General features: G+C 41.8%; 1 protein-coding gene across 1 annotated transcript; it reads right to left on the bottom strand.

Moving 5' to 3' along the window:
- Nucleotides 1-6621: 6621 nt before the first annotated feature.
- On the bottom strand, nucleotides 6622-21773 carry drd2a (dopamine receptor D2a). The gene is made up of 8 exons (XM_035534241.1): nucleotides 21560-21773; nucleotides 17569-17879; nucleotides 14316-14425; nucleotides 12507-12643; nucleotides 12106-12305; nucleotides 11104-11187; nucleotides 8329-8671; nucleotides 6622-7930 (listed from the first exon to the last, which is right to left on the bottom strand). Exons 2-8 carry the CDS (start codon nucleotides 17845-17847, stop codon nucleotides 7743-7745), a joined length of 1341 nt encoding a protein of 446 aa, XP_035390134.1. The 5' UTR covers nucleotides 17848-17879; nucleotides 21560-21773; the 3' UTR covers nucleotides 6622-7742.
- Nucleotides 21774-22484: the final 711 nt, after the last annotated feature.

Below are 22484 nucleotides of genomic sequence, written 5' to 3'. Positions count from 1 at the left end.
AAAGCCCCAAAGTGCCCAACTCTGGATGTGAACCTGGGTTAGGAGGGTTGGAAGACTAGTGTGCAGCTAAATGACCTTTCAGCCCATCACAAGGAAAAGGCTGGGTCTGGCACTTGTGAGAAGGCACAGAAAAACTACGGAGATAAATAAACTTGTGGGGGTTTTTTTGTTGTTTTTTTTCAAAAACATGCATACATTGACTTCTTTGTCATTTCTTTATCACACTTATGCTAAACACCGTAGAGAACTGAGAACAGGGGGCAACTTAGCATAAAGCTTGAGAAAAGATGATCAAAGGCTTTAAATAGGCCCCAGTCACAGGTGGGGCAAGCAAGTTTTGGTGCATGTAAGATACCCCAGAAGCTCTTTCTTTACACCTCATCACATTTGTTTAGTCCCCCATTCTTGGCAGGTACATCACCTTTAGAAAAAACACAGGAGCTGGTGAGGTCTTCCCATCCAGCCCTTAATGGATGTCAAGCCCCAAAAACTCATGGGGTCTGATCAGCCCCACTTCATTACACGCAGAGACCTTGTAAGACTTGATTTGCTGGGTTGGCTGGGTTCTAAAACAACAACTGTTTACAGAGCCTGCAAAAGCCAGAAGAAGCCAAATGACGGGTGGATACACTTTGAGGGAGCTTCTGGCCTCAAATGAATTTGAGCTGCACCTATGAGCCTGTAATGTCCCAAGTGTCCTAAGCCACTTACCCCAGGTGGCACAATCTGAAAATCTGAAGCCATTGTCTATGATACTCTAACCCTGGGGAATATGTGAATGATTCTCTAGGGTTCTTCTTGCCCTATACCTCTTGAGCTAAGATTCTCATTAGACACTTTTGGCGCAGTGTGCTTGGGATGACCCAAACCTCCCCTCAGACCGTCTGTAGTTGTGGCACAGTTGGGAGGCAGAGGTCTTATTTCATTGCTGAGAGCTTACCTGTCATCTGATATCGATCAGAATAAGTCTCAGAATAAGGCTATGGGGTCATGGTATACACTGAATGAGGACGTTTGATAAGGGCAGGTCTTCTTGTCCTTCATCTTGGCACAGGTAACTTCCTCCTATACTATTCCTCACCTGGAGCTCTGTGGGGTTTTAGTGGCAGCTCGATTAGCCAGAGTACTCTACATTTACATTTACAACATTTAGTAGATGCTCTTATCAAGAGGGACTTACAAAGTGTTGTGCCATCTGCTCATAGAATGTATCCTGGCCAGTACAGTAGGTTAGAGTCAAATTGAATTATTGTCATAGGATATGGCTAGATTCCATAGTCAATGCTGATATCTAGAATGAAATTCAAAATGAGAACAAGTATGATACCGAACTCAAAGCTCTGGCATCATGACGTGTAATGAAGTCAGTCTGAGAGATCATGCAGGGTGGTTGATGAATCATCTGGTGTTGGAACTCAGAGTTCTCACTCTGTTATGGAAAGCGCTTATAGATAAACTTAGAGATGGTATGTTTAGGACCAGGGTAAGTTTGTTCTGACATTAAAAGCAGTTTGTAGGTTGAATGTGCTAAAGTAAGGTATGTGTTCTCCCTTAGATACTGCAGGAGCCAAACATGCTGCTCAGCTCTGGGGTCTGGTGGCTGGTGTGTAGGAGGTGTTAATCAACCAGGTTCCAGAGCATAAATAGTATGCATTAACCAGGTGCCTGAGCATAAATAGAGTTAATTGACCAGGTGTGAGCATATATAGTGTTAATTGACCAGGTGTGAACATAAACAGTGTTAATTGACCAGGTGTGAGCATATACAGTGAAGGTAGCAGATGGATGAGGAAAATCTGACAGCAGACTATCTGCACTAATAGCAAACATGTGAACATTTTCCCACTATCAAAGCTATTTATGATGGTGAAAGCATGTGGATAATAGATAAAACTTTTTGTGCAGAATGATTGACTTCAATTGATACCAGCTCTTTGTACAGAGTGGCACAATGTCATTCGAGGCTAGTTACATCTGTAGTTACAGAGGCTAACTTTTTAGTCTGCAATACTTCACACCATCTTGGAAAAACTCCCATTGTATAATATTAGATGCAATATGTAAAATTGCATTTCGAAAGCTTTACAGACAGATTTATGATACATTATAAAATAGAAGCTTCACTGATGTGTGGACAAATGAATTGGTGGTGCTCTAACGATATTTGGAAGGTTTAAGGGAGAGAGATGGTGGAACAACTTAAAAAGAAAATTGCATTTCACAGTTTTCATTGATCTCTCACAAGAAGATATTGCTCTCACAAATCATCCCTTCTTAGACGAAGGACACAGCCAAGTCTGTATGAAGTCTAGTGTTTATAGACTTTCTAGTGTGTAGAAACCTGAGCCTGTATAATGTGAAACATCTGAGCCACACCACAATTAAGCAATAAGTGCCTCTATTAAACACTTAAGTTCCTCTTCTTATTGAGCCTTCTTTTTTAATCCAGTGTTGTGTGGAAATCTTCTTTTCACTTGGTAATAACAAGACAGCCTATAAATCGGTGGTTATTCTTGCTTTGTAGGGCACAAAGGTAGAGAGATGCTGTAAATCACTGCTATTTCCTTGAACGATTGACCAGCAGGCTAGACGACGTGCTTCTATTTGTAATGCATGACAGTAGTAGGTTTGCTAAATGAATAAATCCCTTGCAGTTGGGTAGGGCGGGCCATGGGGCACAGTCTGAAGGGGGGAGGAGTGGCCTTATTAACACATTAGGGAAACAAACACAACATCTGTCACAAGCTCAGCTGGTGCAGCCTAATTGCTTATATAGTTGGCCTTGAAGGGGGTTGAGCCTCAACAAACAACATGACTGCAGCCATCGCACTGTGGGAGCTCCTCCCGCTTCCTGCCTGTCACTCTACATTTCACTTCAAGCTGAGGCCCACCCCAGGGGCTCTGCCCCCTAATGTAAGAAGTCATACTGTTCTCTGCGGGGAACCAAACAGCCAAACCAATCTCCAATGCCCTCCCTCTCAAAGGCATGCTTAGCCTCACCTTGGTGCTTAGCCTCACCTTGGTGCTTAGCCTCACCTTGTAGCCTACCTACATGCACAAGCAAAATAATAACAATTTGGCAGCACGGTGGTGTCTCAGCACTAGGGTCTTGGGTTTGAGTCCCTACCTGGGAGTTTCCATGTTCTCCCTGAGTCTGTGTGGGTTTCCTCCCATAGTCCAAAAACATGGAAGTTAGTTTGATTGCATACTCTAAATTGTCCTGTATTAATGAATAATAATAATAATTGTTAGGAAGCGAGTGCCGTCTTCATGTAAAAAATGTCTTGAACGGCTAAGACAAACTGTATTTTTGTTTTCGATAACAGATTCCAGGACTGTCGCAGAGAAAATGTATTGTCTCAGAGTGACTATTTCAGTGATTCCTATCAGGATATGAGGACAGTTTAGCAAAAGTGTTCTCATGATAAATCAGCTACAGCAGCTCAGTGACAGGTTTTCTTTCAACTTTGAGGAGGACATCACTCACACCACCCAACCTCACACATTATATGAGTAGTGTGAGGGGGCATGACTCACACCACCCAACCTCACACATTATATGAGTAGTGTGAGGGGGCATCACTCACACCACCCAACCTCACACATTATATGAGTAGTGTGAGGGGGCATGACTCACACCCCCCAACCTCACACATTATATGAGTAGTGTGAGGGGACATCACTCACACCACCCAACCTCACACATTATATGAGTAGTGTGAGGGGGCATCACTCACACCACCCAACCTCACACATTATATGAGTAGTGTGAGGGGGCATGACTCACACCACCCAACCTCACACATTATATGAGTAGTGTGAGGGGACATCACTCACACCACCCAACCTCACACATTATATGATTAGTGTGAGGGGACATCACTCACACCACCCAACCTCACACATTATATGAGTAGTGTGAGGGGACATCACTCACACCACCCAACCTCACACATTATATGAGTAGTGTGAGGGGGCATGACTCACACCACCCAACCTCACACATTATATGAGTAGTGTGAGGGGGCATCACTCACACCACCCAACCTCACACATTATATGAGTAGTGTGAGGGGGCATGACTCACACCACCCAACCTCACACATTATATGAGTAGTGTGAGGGGACATCACTCACACCACCCAACCTCACACATTATATGAGTAGTGTGAGGGGACATCACTCACACCACCCAACCTCACACATTATATGAGTAGTGTGAGGGGGCATGACTCACACCACCCAACCTCACACATTATATGAGTAGTGTGAGGGGACATCACTCACACCACCCAACCTCACACATTATATGATTAGTGTGAGGGGACATCACTCACACCACCCAACCTCACACATTATATGAGTAGTGTGAGGGGACATCACTCACACCACCCAACCTCACACATTATATGAGTAGTGTGAGGGGGCATCACTCACACCACCCAACCTCACACATTATATGAGTAGTGTGAGGGGGCATCACTCACACCACCCAACCTCACACATTATATGAGTAGTGTGAGGGGACATCACTCACACCACCCAACCTCACACATTATATGAGTAGTGTGAGGGGACATGACTCACACCACCCAACCTCACACATTATATGAGTAGTGTGAGGGGACATCACTCACACCACCCAACCGCACACATTATATGAGTAGTGTGAGGGGGCATGACTCACACCACCCAACCTCACACATTATATGAGTAGTGTGAGGGGACATCACTCACACCACCCAACCGCACACATTATATGAGTAGTGTGAGCGGACATCACTCACACCACCCAACCTCACACATTATATGAGTAGTGTGAGGGGGCATGACTCACACCACCCAACCTCACACATTATATGAGTAGTGTGAGGGGGCATCACTCGCACCACCCAACCTCACACATTATATGAGTAGTGTGAGGGGGCATCACTCGCACCACCCAACCTCACACATTATATGAGTAGTGTGAGGGGACATCACTCGCACCACCCAACCTCACACATTATATGAGTAGTGTGAGGGGACATCACACACCACCCAACCTCACACATTATATGAGTAGTGTGAGGGGACATGACTCACACCACCCAACCTCACACATTATATGAGTAGTGTGAGGGGACATCACTCACACCACCCAACCTCACACATTATATGAGTAGCGTGAGCAGGAATTAATAGGGAGGAACCATGTTACCCGTCTCCCCCCAGAACAACGGCTATGCAGAAATTTTGTCTCTGTCTCCTCATGTTCTCGACCTTTTGCTCCGACTGCTGCTGACGGAGATTGCTGGACATTGATGTTGCTGTGCACCTGTACTTGTCCATGACTCCAGTAGATTACAACTGTAGCTCCTCTTACTGCAGTTTTCTGCTTGACTGACTTCTTACAGTTGCTTTTAAACAGGAACTTTTAGAATTTGGAGTGCCGTAAATTAAATAGTGTCTCTTCATCTGGCGTTCATTTTTTTTTTTTTTTTTGCTGTCGAGTGTTTCAGTTGTGCAGGCAAAGCCACAATTTAGTCAGCAATATTTAAGACATCAGTTTATCAGTCTGACATGTCTCACTGTCAGGTAAGGGCAGTGTGTGGTGTTCTCCCCTTCACGCTAGACTGGCTGGACTCTGGTGAGGATATTTCGGTGGACCATGGCCTTGCACTACATACTCATTTATCTACATGCTAATTAGCTACATGCTAATTTATTATAATGAGCTGCTTCTCAGAATTAAAAAATTCTACTCAAACACAGCCCATGATGCGCCATGAATGTTGTAGTAGTAAAATAACATATTTCAGTTCATGAGAATCTTTCATCGTACCTTTCAGTCATTCAATGATAATGAAGTATGTAACAATGCCTCCCTTTTCAGAATCAAGTCTCCGTGTTGCAGTGCAGAGGTAAAATGCCTTTTGCACAAAACTTTCCTTCCTTCATGTGGAAGAACTGAATATTCCACCTACACATTGGACTAAAATCCAGATATTAACCAACCTGCCCAGGAGAAATCCTTCCTTTCACATGTCTATAGTAGTTGCCAAAAACCAGACCTGTTATGTGTAGAAACACACACATCTGAGCCTGAAACCCATACTTACTATGAGCTGGAAGAAAGATTCGGAGCATAACGCAACTGCAATTTTTATGACTGCAATAATACTGGCAATAACTCCTCAGAAAAGGAGAGAGCGTTGTAATAGTTTTTCAATGTGTGATGTGTGAGACATTATGGAACCTCGCTGCTGGCGATGTGTGTGTGTCAGGTGTTTATGGTGAAGCTGGCAGACCACGTCCCCTACCTGTGGCATCCTCCTATGAAGCCAGAGGGCCGCAGGGACACCAAGCCACTGTAAGCAGAGCCGCCTGTCTCTCCACGGAAGGTTGCCATGAGGGTTAATGATACTGGCCCATCCAAAGCACCAGATGCACATCAAGCTACTTCATGTAGCATCCGCCTTCGAACGCCAAACTGCCTCCCTCTGCTTCTTTATCTTCGCTATGCAGGTCTCAGCAAACCACAATGCTCCCAACAAACCTATATGGCTGGGTGCGACGGAATAGCTCATCCAAATGAACACTTGTTGTGAAAACTTTTAATTTCACCATTTTACCTTTTATTTCATCATTACATTTTGTTTTTATTTTCACTTTTTTTTAAAAGCTTCTGGCATAGTGCAACATGGAATGAACATATCATGCACTACACTGTAAAATAGGCTTATCACATTCAAAAGATATCACCAAAAGCATGGGCACATCGTGCAAATCATTACAAAACATGAACAGTTCATATGAGCAGTACTGGATGAATATTCACAGTCATTTGTCACAGTCATTTGACATGCTTTTGCTGCACTGAGTCATCAGTACCCACTAGGTCATCAGTACCCACTAGGTCATCAGTACCCACTGGGTCATCAGTACCCACTAGGTCATCAGTACCCACTGGGTCATCAGTACCCACTAGGTCATCAGTACCTACTGGGTCATCAGTACCCACTAGGTCATCAGTACCTACTGGGTCATCAGTACCCACTAGGTCATCAGTACCAACTCTTGCTGTGTTGGATGTGACTTTTGCAATGAATTATAAGGTCTCGAAAGTCTCAAATCTGTTTGGCTTCTTTGAGCTTACAGCAGCAGAACGTGTCTCTGTAGCGATGGTTGAACAGGAATGGTCAGTGCTACCATGTATACGAGGACCATGATATCCCTGCATTATTTCACTTTTTTAAAATACATGTTTAACTCTTGTGCATAATGCTTTTTTTATAGACCCATGTCATACTGTAGGTTTATGAAAAAAAGTTTTAAACTTGAGTAAATTTGCTTTTAAGGCAAAAATGTCTATCTTTACACAAGGCTGTACAAGATGTTTTTGTAACTTTTTTAAAACTTGCTACACTTATGACACTTATCACCAAGATGAAAACGGCTATATTATAATTTAAATGGATTTTATTTTTGCCTGATTGCTTAATTAAGAAGGAAAAGTAATACTGCTGAGCTTTTATTGAGAGACTAAAAGCAATCATTCAGTAATCAATTTGTTGTGCGATAAGACTGGAAAAATAGCCTGATGTTATAATACATACATCACTTTATGTACATTCATATAGTTCAGTGATCTTCTGCAGAAATCGACCAGAGCTGCAGTTCTGTTGTTTTTCTTCTGAGAGCTAGAAACACGCCTCTGGAACAGATGAGTTGCACTTCTTTCCTAATGTGAGTCTGCTCTTTCAGCAACGCAGGATCTTAATAAAAGCCTTGCGAAACTCGATGTTGAAGGTGGTATATATGATGGGGTTCACCGCACTGTTGACGTAGCCGAGCCAGGTGAAGGCCGTGTACAGCTCAACTGGGACGTGGCAGTAAGTGTTGACTATGTGGGTGATGAAGAACGGCAGCCAACATATGATAAATACACCTGAATGTGAGGAAAGAGAACACACCTGATGATGACGCTTTTGAACATAGTAATACTGGACAGACTGCGTCATTTGGCACTACAACAATTGTGTGTTTTCAGAGTCACTGATTCCATGTTGTTGTTTTTTTTAAATAATGTGACCTAATGGAAACACGTACAAAGAAAAGAAAATCAAACCCATTATAGAACCTTGTAGAACACCATAAATAATATTTATTGGAATGATGCTCAGCTAGACCAATAAAGTACTTTCTACCTTTAAGAAAGTGTCCAATCACTGTTCATAAGAGCATCATGATGTACTGTATCAAACACTGCCCTTAAATCTAAAAGTAATCGGTCCAATGATGGTTATGGAGATGTTATGGAGTTATGGAGATGGCAGTTTTGCTTACCGAGCACGATTGCCAGCATCTGCGTAGCTTTCTTCTCCTTCTGCTGAGAGATCTTGCGTTTATTGAGTGATTTCACAGACAACTGTGCTTTGCCACTTGGGGAGACCTGGGTTTCGAATGCTTTAGCCACCTTGGATGTGTGGAAAGTGCTGCCATTCCTGGCTAGTCTGAGCGAGGCCTCAGGACCAGGGAGCGGCACGTCCGGCTCGTGGTTCGAGTCGAGGGGCAGGCCGTGCTGGCTGCAGTCCGTCTGCTCCAGTGTGCTCTGGTTTGGTGGAGCCGGGTTCATAACTTCGTCTGCTTGGTCGACATCTCCATTGTTTGTCACCTCCTTTATGAAAGTCTGCAAACAAAAGCGGAAATCAGACTTCTGTTATTTGGCAAATACTCTAATGATGTACTAAAACATGCTTTTGATGGCAGCATAAAATTTAACAGTATATTTTCAATGACCTTAAATGATACAGTGATATTAGTTACATTTACATTTACATTTTTGGAATTTGGCAGATGTGCTTATCCAGACTGACTTACAAAAGTGCTTTGTCATTTACTCATAGAATACATCCTAGTACAGTACAGTAGGTTAGAGTCCAGATACCGTTGAACTAGAATACTGTTGAAACACAAGGCTCAATGCTGATGCCTAGAAGTACAAACCTGTATCAGCTTTATCTCAGACAATGATAAGTGCAATTATGAAAGGTTATCTACTGCTACAGGTTATCTGCAGCTACAGGTTATCTACTGCTACAGATTTTCTACATTATGAAAGGTTATATACAGCTGAAGCAACATTAATTCCTCTATCTAGCAGTATCCCAGTTCAGTGGTACCTGAACTCTAAAACATTGTACTGGCTAGGATATGAGTACATGACAAAACTCTTTTGTCAGTCTCTCTGCTAAACGCTCTCAGTGTAATGTAAATGTAAGCCACCACAACATCTGCAATGAATTCCATCAGTTACAACAAACTAATACGCTGCTTTACATACATTATCCAAAAGTTAACAGAAGCTCAGTCATATTGTTCCACTGAATAAGTAGCTGAACTGAGATCTGCTTGACTTTAATCACGTGTGTTATTTGCACAGGTTACTGTGTACTTGCTAAGCCTCAAACGGTGAGCTTCCATTTGGCATTTAGGTGTGCAGAAGCTGGGTAGTGAAAGATAAAGCAATGGTGCTGTTACCAGCTATCATCCTGAACTAATTAGCCACTTCTTATGTTTTCAGATAGTTAAACCAACAGCCCTTTACTGTGGCATAGTTGCAGACTTTAATAACAGAACAATGCTGCAGTTTGTGTCGGTTTGACTCTGTACTTCAGCACACTGGGTTTGAAACAAAACAGTGATTATGAAGATAAAGTGCAGGATGTCATACTTTATTCTTATGGTTTATTATTATTATTATTATTATTAGTAGTAGTAGTAGTAGTAGTAGTAGTATTTAATATTTGCATGTATAGTAGGTGAACCTTTTATCATGCATATTTCTGGGGAGCATAAACAAACAATTTGAACAATTTTGTTCCAGTTGTGTGTTGTTTTTAATCATTAGTTCATGAAAGTCATAAAAAAGGTTTTGAGTTGTTTTTTTGATGTGCATTTGCGTCTGGGGACTTCGGCTGTTGTCTGCTGTCATCAGAAACCACGGAAGACCACGTCATCAGAAACCATCAATACGATGGAAGCAGGCCATTATTAAACTGAAAAATCTGAATGCATCGATCAGAGTTGCAATCAAATACGTGTCAAATCCAACCGTTAAGAAGGGAGATGTTTAGCAATAGCAACCCAAACACTTAAGAAGACCACAGAGATGAATGTCTGAAGCAAACTCTCATTCATGTTGTTTAATAGATGAATAAATGTTTCAAAGACCTTAAAGAGAAGAATACGTCATGCTCAAGAACAGCAAAATCTTGTTAGTTTTCTCAGAAGTAGGTCCAGGCTGGTAGAGCTCTGGGACCATGTCTCATAGACAGATGAGACAAAGATTAAACCTTACATTACCCGAGTGATGGAATGAGCTTAACCATACCACGTCATCTGAGAAACACGGAGACAGAGGAATGCATGAGTGCCAGCAGATATATGCCTCGTTCGTCCTCACTGATGAGGTGAGCGGGGACAGCTACAGATCTGAAGTGTACGGACGCATCTCAATAGCCCATATTCAACTGAATGTCGCTAAACGTAAGCAGCACAATGACCTGAAACAAACTTCAAAAATGATTATTACACTTTTTAAGGTCAACAGACAGGGAATGTTCCTGACTACCCACGTCATTCTAAGGGGTTCCAGAAGCTGATTAGGTTAATCTGTTGAGTTACTGGACATTAATATACAAGGGCTGTGATTCATATAGCGTTCACCTAGTATAGAAGCAAATAGCATCAAATTAAAAGGTGATGTTTAGTTAAAATCCCATGGATTGAAGCACAAGGTAAAAAAAAAAGAAGTCAAAAGTAAATGTAGATATTGTTAGAGGCTTTTGTACGATTTCAATGCAGGATTTCACTGAAGGAACTCACCGTAGGATTTCACTGTATAATCAGAGATTAGCTTCTACCACACTGACCTACTGAAACAGTACACAGCTTCATTTAAATTAATGCCACTCTATGCAAGACATCTTTCTACAATGTTTCATAAGTCAACGACATAACTCCAGGCAGTAGAGAGTTTGACCTTATAGGTTCGTAAGGTAAGAAAGATCTCCTGGGAAGAGTTAAACATTTTTTTGAAGGGGGAGAAAAGGGACAGACCACATTTTTGTTATTAACCGGGTAGCTCCCACTGGACTGGACAATGAGAGTGCACAGCTTGACCTCATCAGGATGAGCGCCTTTCTGAAACAAGAAAGAGAAGCGTGCAGTCACTAGCTGTAGTGATGGTTTCAAAGAGAGCCTAATGTCAGTTCTACTCTTTCACACCTGCCCTCCCGCTGGAAACCCCTACAGCATCCCCTTTACAGTTCCGTTACCCTTTTATGTTTATTTAAAAATAATCGCTGACTGAAAGCAGTTAGCTCTAAGGGTGAAGCAACATTTCAAAGTGGGTACAGAGCGTTGATAGGCCAACAGCCTACTCCAAATATGCTATATTCTCATTTCAAATCTTTGTTAAAGACTATAGCATAAACAAAGATCTTAGTCTGAGCAAGCCTGACTGAATTAGCAAGGCATTTGGTTATTCAGTTCTTAAAGTCTTCTTGTAAAACACACATGGTCTTGAATCTCTGTACATGTACCCAGAGTATATACTTTCTCCTCAAGTGTAGCAGGCCCATCCTAATGCACAGGCATAATTCAGGCTGAAGGACTAACAAAGCAATAAAGTCTGGGGGGAAAAAGTCTGTTGAATTTTTTCCCAGGGACACATACATTCCTTAGAATGTGTCTGTGATTCTGCTTCCGATTCCAGTGATGTACAGATTAGGCACGTGTCAGGATCATGGAGTAGCCTATAAGATTCTTTCATTTCCTGTGAAGCATATATTGATGCCTCCAGGATCAATAAACAAAATGGCCATGTAGAAATGTAGTTTCAGCCAGACTCTTAGAGGTCACAAAAAGGTGCTATTTATGTCCTACGCAGAGAACAAATGCGTGCTGACCTTTAGACAGCAATTCCGATGAATAATTATGAAATGTGTCCCCTTTTAAAATAGAGGTCATTACTGCACTGGCATTTTGTCCAAGGTGCAAGGCAGCAGAAACAGGGTTTACCTGGGCAGGAGCTTTAGTGTACACCTAAAGGGGCGGTACCTTCAAGGTCGTGCCTGCCTCGGCTGAGGAACCCAGGCATGTGCGTTTGGTGCTGACGCGTTTCCGCCTCTTGCGCAGCACGACGTAGATCTGCACGTACACGAGCAGGGTGATGATGAAGGGCACGTAGAAGGACACGATGGAGGAGTAGACGACGAAGGCTGGGTTCGCAATCACGCACATGGTGTCGTCGCGGCTCTCTACGGGTCCCCGAACAGCACGGACATACGCGTCAGCGCTACACACCACTGGCTGTGACCACAGCCGCACATATCAGCATGGCATAGTTCTCCTCCACACGTGGTCAAGATTTCACCATCTTTTGCAATCTTCACACCTTACTCTGAGCAATGAGTAGTAGAACCAACACAAATCTTGGGGCTTTTTTTTGTTTGAATTACCTGTATTATTGAGACCAAACAGCAGGGGGCATGAAATGGCGAAAGACAGGATCCACACCACTGAGATCATGAGTGTGACTCGTCTCTTGGAGCTGTAGCGTGTATTGTACAGCATTGGCATGGCAACCGCTGTGTACCTAGAGGGGGATAGAGTGGATGATATCAACAGAGTGGGGTCTGATCCCCCTCGTCTAATGTGTGCTGCTGGAAACATAAGGAGGGTCCCCAGAAGACAAACAACAAATCCAGCATTGGTAACCCATCTGGCATTCTGAAAGTTTTCTTTACTTACAAGTGTCATCCTCCCATATCCCCCAAACTCCCTTTTGGTAAGACTTGTTTAGAAACAGGTATTTTAAAAAGATCATTCTAGTATATTTGGATACTGCAGGTAGAAAAGAATAGTTAATTTTGTAGCTATTAAAAAAAATGAACCCAATCAGATGGAACAGTATGCACACACGCACACACACACACACACAGAAAGAGACACACACATATATATATATATATATATATATATATATATATATATATATATATATATATATATATATATATATATATATATATATATATGTGTATATATATATATATATATATATATATATATATATATATATATATATATATATATATATATATATATATATATATATATATATAGATAGATAGATATAGAGAGAGAGAGAGAGAGAGAGAGAGAGAGAGAGAGAGAGAGAGAAAACTGCAGTAACTGGGATGTAGCTAGCTAGCTAATTATATGGATTTAATATAATTAGACAAGATATTCATGCAAATATGAATCTGTTTACTGCTAAAATGAAGGCCAAACCCAGTTGGGTTTGTGCCCACTCATTTGTGATAAAATATACAGCATATTAAATTTGTCACTGGTTATGAGCCTGCTGTGAGATGTAGTTCCATGGCAGCGAGTAAATCGGGGCAAAATGATCTGCACCACACCAAAGTGCACTACATCGAAGTGCACTACACCTCGGGTGTTGCCTCTGGTAGCTATGTTATGCAATTGTCTATGCATGTTTTAGTATATTTTATTTTATTCTTATTGATTGTTGTGACTTTAATTATCTCTGTTATTGATTTTATAGTCATTTATGTGTGTTCATTCTCTATGCTCCAAGCTCATGTCACACTATTCTCAGCAGGAGGGTTAAGTGGATTCTGATTTCTTTACATTTATGTTGACTACAATTTTGGAGACCATCCAATAAAATTTTGAAGTCAATCTTAAATATGTGCCATAGAGAAAAACATTATAAGCTGCAATGTATTCTGTGACATTTCATGCTATATTTTACGTTCCACAGAAAATCCAGTGGATTTCTCTTGAAATGTATTTAATAAATCCATTCAAAGTCACCTGGACAAGATGCTTGTCAGGCTACATTTAATACTGAATTGATAATGATGATGAGAGCAATTATCACAGAATTAGTAACCTCTCAATCATCATATAATTAATTACCTATGAACTATCACAATTACTAACCCATCAACTATCACACATTAACCCATCAATTATCACAATTACTAACCTATAAATTATCACAAAATTACTAACCCATCAATTATCACAATTACTAACCCATCAGATATCACAATAACTAAAATATCAATTATCACAATTATAAATCCATCCATTATTACAATTAATAACCTAACAATTATCACTGAATTACTAACCTATCAATTATTATAGAATTACTTATTTATTAATGATCACAATTACTAACCTATCAATTATTACATAATTACTTACCTATCAGTTATCACAGGATTACTCACCTGTCAATACTAATGGCACACAGATTAAGGATGCTTGCTGTGCACATCATCACATCAAGGGTGACAAAGATGTCACAGTGAATTGTGCTAAACCTCCATTCACCCACCACCTGGAGGGAACAAATGAGCACCGTAAGCTCTCTCTGAGCCGCAGGAGTGAGAATAATGTCCACATCCAAAGATTTCATTAAAAGTGCACATACATAATACACTTTTGTCAATTCATGTGCAGCCATTGGTATAAGTATGTGTGTTCGTGTATGTGTGTGTCTGTGTCTATCTGTGTCTGTGTCTATCTGTGTGTGTGTGTGTCTGTGTCTATCTGTGTCTGTGTCTATCTGTGTCTATGTGTGTGTCTGTGTCTATCTGTGTCTGTGTCTATCTGTGTCTGTGTGTGTGTCTATCTGTGTCTGTGTCTATCTGTGTCTATGTGTGTGTCTGTGTCTATCTGTGTCTGTGTGTGTGTGTCTGTGTCTATCTGTGTCTGTGTCTATCTGTGTCTGTGTGTGTCTGTGTCTATCTGTGTCTGTGTGTGTGTCTGTGTCTGTCTGTGTGTGTGTCTGTGTCTATCTGTGTCTGTGTGTGTGTCTGTGTCTATCTGTGTCTGTGTCTATCTGTGTCTGTGTGTGTGTCTGTGTCTATCTGTGTCTGTGTCTATCTGTGTCTGTGTGTGTCTGTGTCTATCTGTGTCTGTGTCTATCTGTGTCTATGTGTGTGTCTGTGCCTATCTGTGTCTGTGTCTATCTGTGTCTATGTGTGTGTCTGTGCCTATCTGTGTCTGTGTGTGTGTGTCTGTGCCTATCTGTGTCTGTGTCTATCTGTGTCTGTGTGTGTCTGTGTCTATCTGTGTCTGTGTGTGTGTCTGTGTCTGTCTGTGTGTGTGTCTGTGTCTATCTGTGTCTGTGTGTGTGTCTGTGTCTATCTGTGTCTGTGTCTATCTGTGTCTGTGTCTATCTGTGTCTGTGTGTGTGTCTGTGTCTATCTGTGTCTGTGTCTATCTGTGTCTGTGTGTGTGTCTGTGTCTGTCTGTGTGTGTGTCTGTGTCTATCTGTGTCTGTGTGTGTGTCTGTGTCTATCTGTGTCTGTGTCTATCTGTGTCTGTGTGTGTGTCTATCTGTGTCTGTGTCTATCTGTGTCTGTGTGTGTGTCTGTGTCTATCTGTGTCTGTGTCTATCTGTGTCTGTGTGTGTGTCTGTGTCTATCTGTGTCTGTGTGTGTGTCTGTGTCTATCTGTGTCTGTGTCTATCTGTGTCTGTGTCTGTGTGGGGATCTTTTGCTTCTGCTTTTGAGAATTGACTCTTTGCACTTGTTGCCCTATTGTCTGAAAACCCTGACAAACACTAAAGCCTGTATATTAAATTCTCTGCACGTATGTTTTCTATAACATGCAAATTCCTTTTTCGCATTATCACGTTTGAAAGCTGTCACTGATTCCCACCACAGCAAAAACGAAATTGAACAGGAACGAGGCGAGCAACTGGACGTGAGTGACCTCTGTGAATCCTCACTGAGCATGTGCAAGCCCCGCCTCCTCTGCTGCTGTTCGCCGTAAACCCGGCAGAGTTTAATCTAGCGCGGGTCAATCTAATCCCTGGTTTCCCTCTCCTGAGCAGTGTGGTTGTGCTCTCCCTGCAGCTGCTGATTAATAGGGGCCCCGCCCAGCTAGACGGGCCCCTACTCACACCCTCTGCAGTCTAGATCCCATTGATTAAAGGAATGTCTGACCCCCCTAATGAACTCGGATGTTGGTTGTTCGAGACCAGTTTATTAACAGCTTTTGTTTTTATTCCACCATAATGAGACCCATTGCTGGACTCACATGTTCATTCTCTGTTCATCATTAAAAAAAAGATTGAAACGCTAAAACAAATCAATCATCTTGCAGCCAGCGATTAAGAAGAAAAAGGCCTTTCTTGTAATTTTAATGAGCGAGGTGGGACTTTGGTACAGCACCAATCTCTGAGGCAGTGGAGATTTACTGGAGAGGCGCTATGATGAATTTGGCCCAATTCAATAATCACTCTCCAGTGTAATTTGGTCATTTTCATGCCATAATTGCGGAAATGCGTTTACATAAGACTAGATGAAGACGTCATGGTCTGACAGCACACATCTGCATCCTTGCCGAAAAGCATTTGAAACCATTTCAGCGTTGTCAAGCAGGATGTGCCCGGGACTTGGATTATGTTTTTGGTACTATTTAATTTTTTTTATGGCAGACTCTCAGTCCACCTTGCACCTAGAGAGAAGCGCAGCACTAATCCTCAGAGTTCCCGTCACAGAAACACACTTTTTGAAGATCAGTTTCCTCCCCTTGCACTGTCTGTCATGCAACGGCCAATAATACAGACCGTGCCATGCAATATACTGCCAAAACCAAACCATTTCCTTTCACTGCACAGTGCAAAGCAGATGCACTTATATCACAGGCCATACACGGGCCGTTGTACCGCTGTAAGGCGCCTTCACTATAAGCAGCTTTATTGCTCATTGTGGAATGCCGCTGTTTAATTTGAGTCATTTTTCAGCCCCTTTTCACAACGCCTCTCGTGCCATTCGTGGCTCTCGTGAGCAGAATGAACCATAAAATCTCATTTCTATTATGGCTTGGACTACTTACTGAAAACATAGTCACTCAATCTCTTCGATAAAACCACTTACAGCAGCGACAGCACACAGAAGTCATTAGGAATCTGCTGCCTTAAATGCCACGCAAAATGCAATTTTTCTACACCACTGTCAGGAAGGCGCTTTGATTCATTCACCCAGTTGAGGGATTTCAGTCACAGCAGACTTCAAGTTTAATTTAATTGATGGTTTTGGTGGTCTTGATGATATATGAGGGGATGCTTCAACTCGTGCTCAAGTTTACTGCCTGATGAAAACTGACATTTCTAAAGTTCAAATAAAATTCTGTGACTTATTCTATATATTAGTAAAAGTCAGAATTTAGCGCTGTACATTGATAATAAATCTCCTTACACAATATTTACTGAGGCTTTCCTCTTGACAGTGTTGTCATTTACAAAGTAACACCAACTTAAGGATTATGTAATACCATATATATATATATATATATATATATATATATATATATATATATATATATATATATATATATATATATATATATAAAATCTATATTTTAACTATCTATATTAAAACGCTTCTTTTCTCACCAATGACAGATAATCAGTTAATTTGATATATAAGATAAAAACATATGTAGGGTAATGTGTGTGCTTCAGCCTACCTCTAGATACACCACCCACGGCATGACCAGTGAGGCTACCAGCAGGTCAGCTAGCGCCAGGCTGACGATCAGGTAGTTGGTGGTGGTCTGCAGAGCCTTCTCCCGGGACACAACCATGCACACGAGCACGTTGCCAAAGACGATGACGAAGATGAGAAGCGTGAGCAGCATGGCGTAGTAATTATACTGGTGCCTCCCGGCCCCACGTGTACCGTTGGGGCTGAAGAAGCCAGTGTCGAGGAGGCTCTCGTTGTAAGCATGCTCTCTGAAGACTTCCATCAGCTACCAGGGGCCTCAGCCCAGATAAGGGCCTAGAGGAACAGGAGTAAGAAGCGCTTCCTGTGAGGGTACCAGTGAAGGTTCATGTGTGTACTCACACATGGCACTGTTGAGACTGCATCAACCACACACCTCTAGCCCCTTCTCCACCAAAGCAGGTATCTGGTAGCTATTACCTTCAGTTCCACTACAGACTACACGAATCCTTTCGCTTAGAACAATTTACGTATGTACTTGGTCCCCATCTTGTTCTCTGTAGTATCTAAGGCCTTCAGCTTTAGACTTAAGACCATTCCTTTAGCCTGTAGATACCTTTGGCTGTCTGGATGTCCTTCTTTACCTGTAGGAGATGCCTCTCCCATACTGTTCACATTGATCTCTTAAAGCCTGTTTAGACTGCGCCTGTGCTTTGGCAAACTGGAACAGAATCCTTCTCCCTGCCTACAGTGAACCATCTCATAGGACGGAAACAAAAACAAGACTCCCCCATACAGGCTATCAGCTCAGTAATGGGATGGTGCAGGGAGCAATCATGTGCAGGGAGAGACTGTGTGCAGGGAGAAACTGTGTGCAGGGAGAGACTGTGTGCAGGGAGAAACTGTGTGCAGGGAGAGACTGTGTGCAGGGAGAAACTGTGTGCAGGGAGAGACTGTGTGCAGGGAGAAACTGTGTGCAGGGAGAGACTGTGTGCAGGGAGAGACTGTGTGCAGGGAGCGATCGTGCGTAAGGAGAGATCCATGGAGCATCTCAGTATATTGCACGTTGCGTCTGTACACAGTTATTAAAGAATGAGCTGCAATTGTTATTCAGCACACACTTAAGGATACTGCACTCCAGCATGGAATGTCACATTTGGGAGCTCAGCATACATTAACCTCAAAATTAAAAATAGAGAAAGAATGAAATATTATCAGAGGCCATACAGTGTTATAAACTGCCACTGATTAAAGATGTTTAAAATGCTACAGTGCTGCTCTGTTTTGAACTGAGACTGTTAAACATTACAGAGGCACGTCAGCCTTTAATGTACATGTTATAAAAGCCACATCATGACACACTTTGCAAGCTTTTCCTGATTGCTTCAAATGCCAAACACATTGTCCAGTTCTTGCATGAAATTGCTTAGATTACCTTTATCATGCCCTAGGATATAATACCACAACAACTCCTTTGGTTATGCAAAATGAAACCTCCAAGTGAAATCATTCAAGTGGTAATTCTGTGTGGCAACCGACTCATGTGATTCACTCCTGACATTGAACTCAAAGTGATGTGTGAAAACCCAAATTAGAGTTGAGTCTTTTGAACCAGACTAAATAGAGTCAAAATCTCCGCTTATAGCCATAAGCGTCTCTCTGTCTCCTGTGAAAGACACATTTTAGTTGATGAACAGACTGTGTGCATTCATTTTTATAATACACTGATATTTCAGTGGACCCTTTCAGTGTATTCGTTGGGTTGACCCCTTCACCAGCACTGCAACCTGGGTAGTACCTGTACCGTAAGGGTTACCGCAAAAAATGAATCTCAGTGCTTTTGTTGAGATAAATTTTAAATCTAACATAATACCACAGGACTCTAGGCAATGTAACCTATCTGCCGTGAATTCATTAATTCAAACAACAAACTTGGATAGCTTTTTTTTATGATTACTCTCACTTAACTTTGCCAGCTAACATCTAACACTATCTTGATGAGCACCTCAAAAAAATGTATTCAAGATCTTCAAAGAGGTTTTTTCCTAACCCTAGACCTCTAAGACATTTCTACTGCCCCAGGAATGCATGATGTTGTCTTCAAGATAAACTATTGAACATTCCCATCATCTAGTGTATTCTTGGATCTTTCTGGCCCATTCACAAATGCTGCTACACTGTCATATAGGTCCATTAATGAGCAGATCTTTAAAAAAAACAACAACAGATATCCTTACAGAATTAAACCCCAGTGCTTATATCTGGTCTAACATTAGTTTCCACTGCTTCCAATTAGTGAACAGCAAATGCAGACACTCTTCTCAGAAGACAGCGATACCAACAAGGCCGCATCAGTGATAACACTGTCAGCATCGTTTGGCATCCTTTCCCTCAGTGGTCATGGTGATCTTGACAGTGTGGCACAGATGTGCCAGTGGTGTGCCTTAGCTTTTATAGCGAAGAAGGAAACAGCTGGGACGAGACATGAGCTCCTGTGCCTGCTCCAGAAAGGCACTCACTGGTCAAACCAGCTTGACCACTGGATGAACTTGAGATTTAAAAGGGCAAGACTGCTTTACTGATGTAAACTCCTATGAATTAATGATGGAAACCCCATCCAATGAAGCCCAAGATAATTGTAAGGCTAGGCTTTATAGGCTATTATACATTATTTATATTTAGAATAAGTATTTATTTATTTATTATAAAGATGAGCAATGCATGTTAAAATGCTAACTGTATAATTCTTAATATACTTGTCCTTTCATATTGGTAACACCAAATTCATATATGAACTTTATTTATGACCAGATATTAGCTTGGATCCTATTATAGATGAACGATGTGAAAACTGACAAGTAAATGATTAGAATTGCATGAGCTATCCGTAAGCTATCGGACTGTGCTGTGGTCACCTTTTATTCATGCAGTGGCCTTCAGAGAGCAAAATACAATTCAGAAATTAACATTTACATGCAGTTACAACATAATATGTCCACTGTCATGACTATATTTATCAAGCACTATTTTATCAATGTTTTTGCAGCACTTCATATGTTCCACCCTTGTGCACCATGTAACTCTCAGCAGAAACCTACACCAGTGTAGGAAAAGTATGTACATACATTGCCAGTTTAACCCTTTCAGGATCAGCCTTAGAGAATTAACATTAATAGCAGATTGAAAGAATGTTTTAGTATTATGCCACATACTGATGATTTTTAAATAATTAAAAACATTCACTCATCATATTTCAGTGAATTGCACAACTTTACGGGTTTGTATATGCTACGTGTCCCGGTGGATAAGTCTGCTCAGTGGCTCATACATACACAGAAATTATTTTTGGTTTTTATTAACTATGAACAGCATCTTCGAGGTTGTGTGATGAGCACAAGCGTGTTTACAACACAGAGGCTTCCCAATCCTTTAACAGAACTGTTTGTACACAGAAACATACAACTTGTTTAGTTAATACGTTAAAATAGTAAACACATGATCGTCGAAAATAGTCAGTGTTTAGATAAGAAGTACCGAAGAACTGGAAAGAAGAACTGAAAAATATAAATATGACACAACCTTCATAATTGCCCTACTCCACCTCTCTATACCTCTCCTTCAAACGCTCTTCTCGCTCTCGCTCTCTCTCTCTCTCTCTCTCTCACACACACACACACACACACACACACACACACACACACACACACACACACACACACACACACACACACACACACACTTCGTGCGCAGGAAAGTAACCGTCTGCATTTTGGTAACTTTGTTCGGTCATTGGCTCAGAGTGGAATCCTACAGCCAGTAACCGCGCTTAGATCCTACTCAGTAAACCAAAGGAGTTCAAAAGGACTCATATTCAGTAAATATCATTAAAATGGCAACAAAATATTTTATTTTAAAGTGATGATCGTGCCGGTGGTTCAGTAGCAGTACGACGTAACCCAGCATTAAACCAAGGTGCGCATTCACGCGTGGTACAGAGAGAGCGCAACTTCTCCTACCTTCACGGACTACGCGTCATTAACGGAGAAGACGTATCCAGTTACTTGTCTTTTACATCCAAGTTTTTCAAGCCAATGCGCCCGTCCATGAGGAAGACCTGAAATCCAGCGGGACCCTGCTCCACCAGCCAAAAAAACCCCAATACTTCTTCCAAACGAAAAAAACTCATCCAACGTGTCAACGTGTCGTTTCAGCGGCGTTCATGATCGTTGCAGCCGAAGCCCAATTCTGTGCACCACGCGCTAATTCCCGTGCCTCGCGCCTCGGCTGCTGAAAGCGCGTTTACGCACGCGGTCACCAGGCTGACGCTGCGCAAGGAGACGCAAGGCGGGGCTTCTGAAGGCACGCACTGGAAAATAGAAGCGTTACACGCTTCAAAGAAAGCAAGGGGTCTGGGAGTTCTAGCGTCCCGGGCTGGGATGCTCACACCGTGTTCGTTTTATTGCAGATCTCAAAATTGCATTGTTTCAGCTTCAGTGTCAAATTTCATACGAATATCCATTAGAAACCACAGTGGCAATAACTCGAACGTGTCCGCATTGAAGTACCAAAATTCCGGGTTTTTAATAAAGTTATTAATTACACGTCACGGACTTTCTACGGTAATGCCGGTAACGACAGCAGTGCGAGTGGGTTAACTTTGATGCGCATCTTTGAGAGGACTGGATCTGTAGGACTAGTGTCGGGGAAATACGAGCTCTGTGCTCGCTGCTGACAAGGCGCTCAGGTGGAGCAGGAAGCCGCAGTAGAGGAAGAACTGTGTCTCAGAGATCAAATCTTGGAACAAATCCTGCCAGTATCCGCGTGAACGCCATTGCTCTTCAACAAAACGGAAACCTTAAAAAGCTTCAAATCAAACTGCACAGATAAAAACAACTTTAATCCGCTTAGAATCAAACTGTACAGTTACAAACACAGAATGCT

This window comes from Electrophorus electricus, chromosome 15, assembly GCF_013358815.1.
Source record: "Electrophorus electricus isolate fEleEle1 chromosome 15, fEleEle1.pri, whole genome shotgun sequence".
NCBI lineage: Eukaryota > Metazoa > Chordata > Actinopteri > Gymnotiformes > Gymnotidae > Electrophorus > Electrophorus electricus.
The sequence above is the reverse complement of the archived record's forward strand: the minus strand, read 5'-3'. Positions and strand labels throughout refer to the sequence as shown.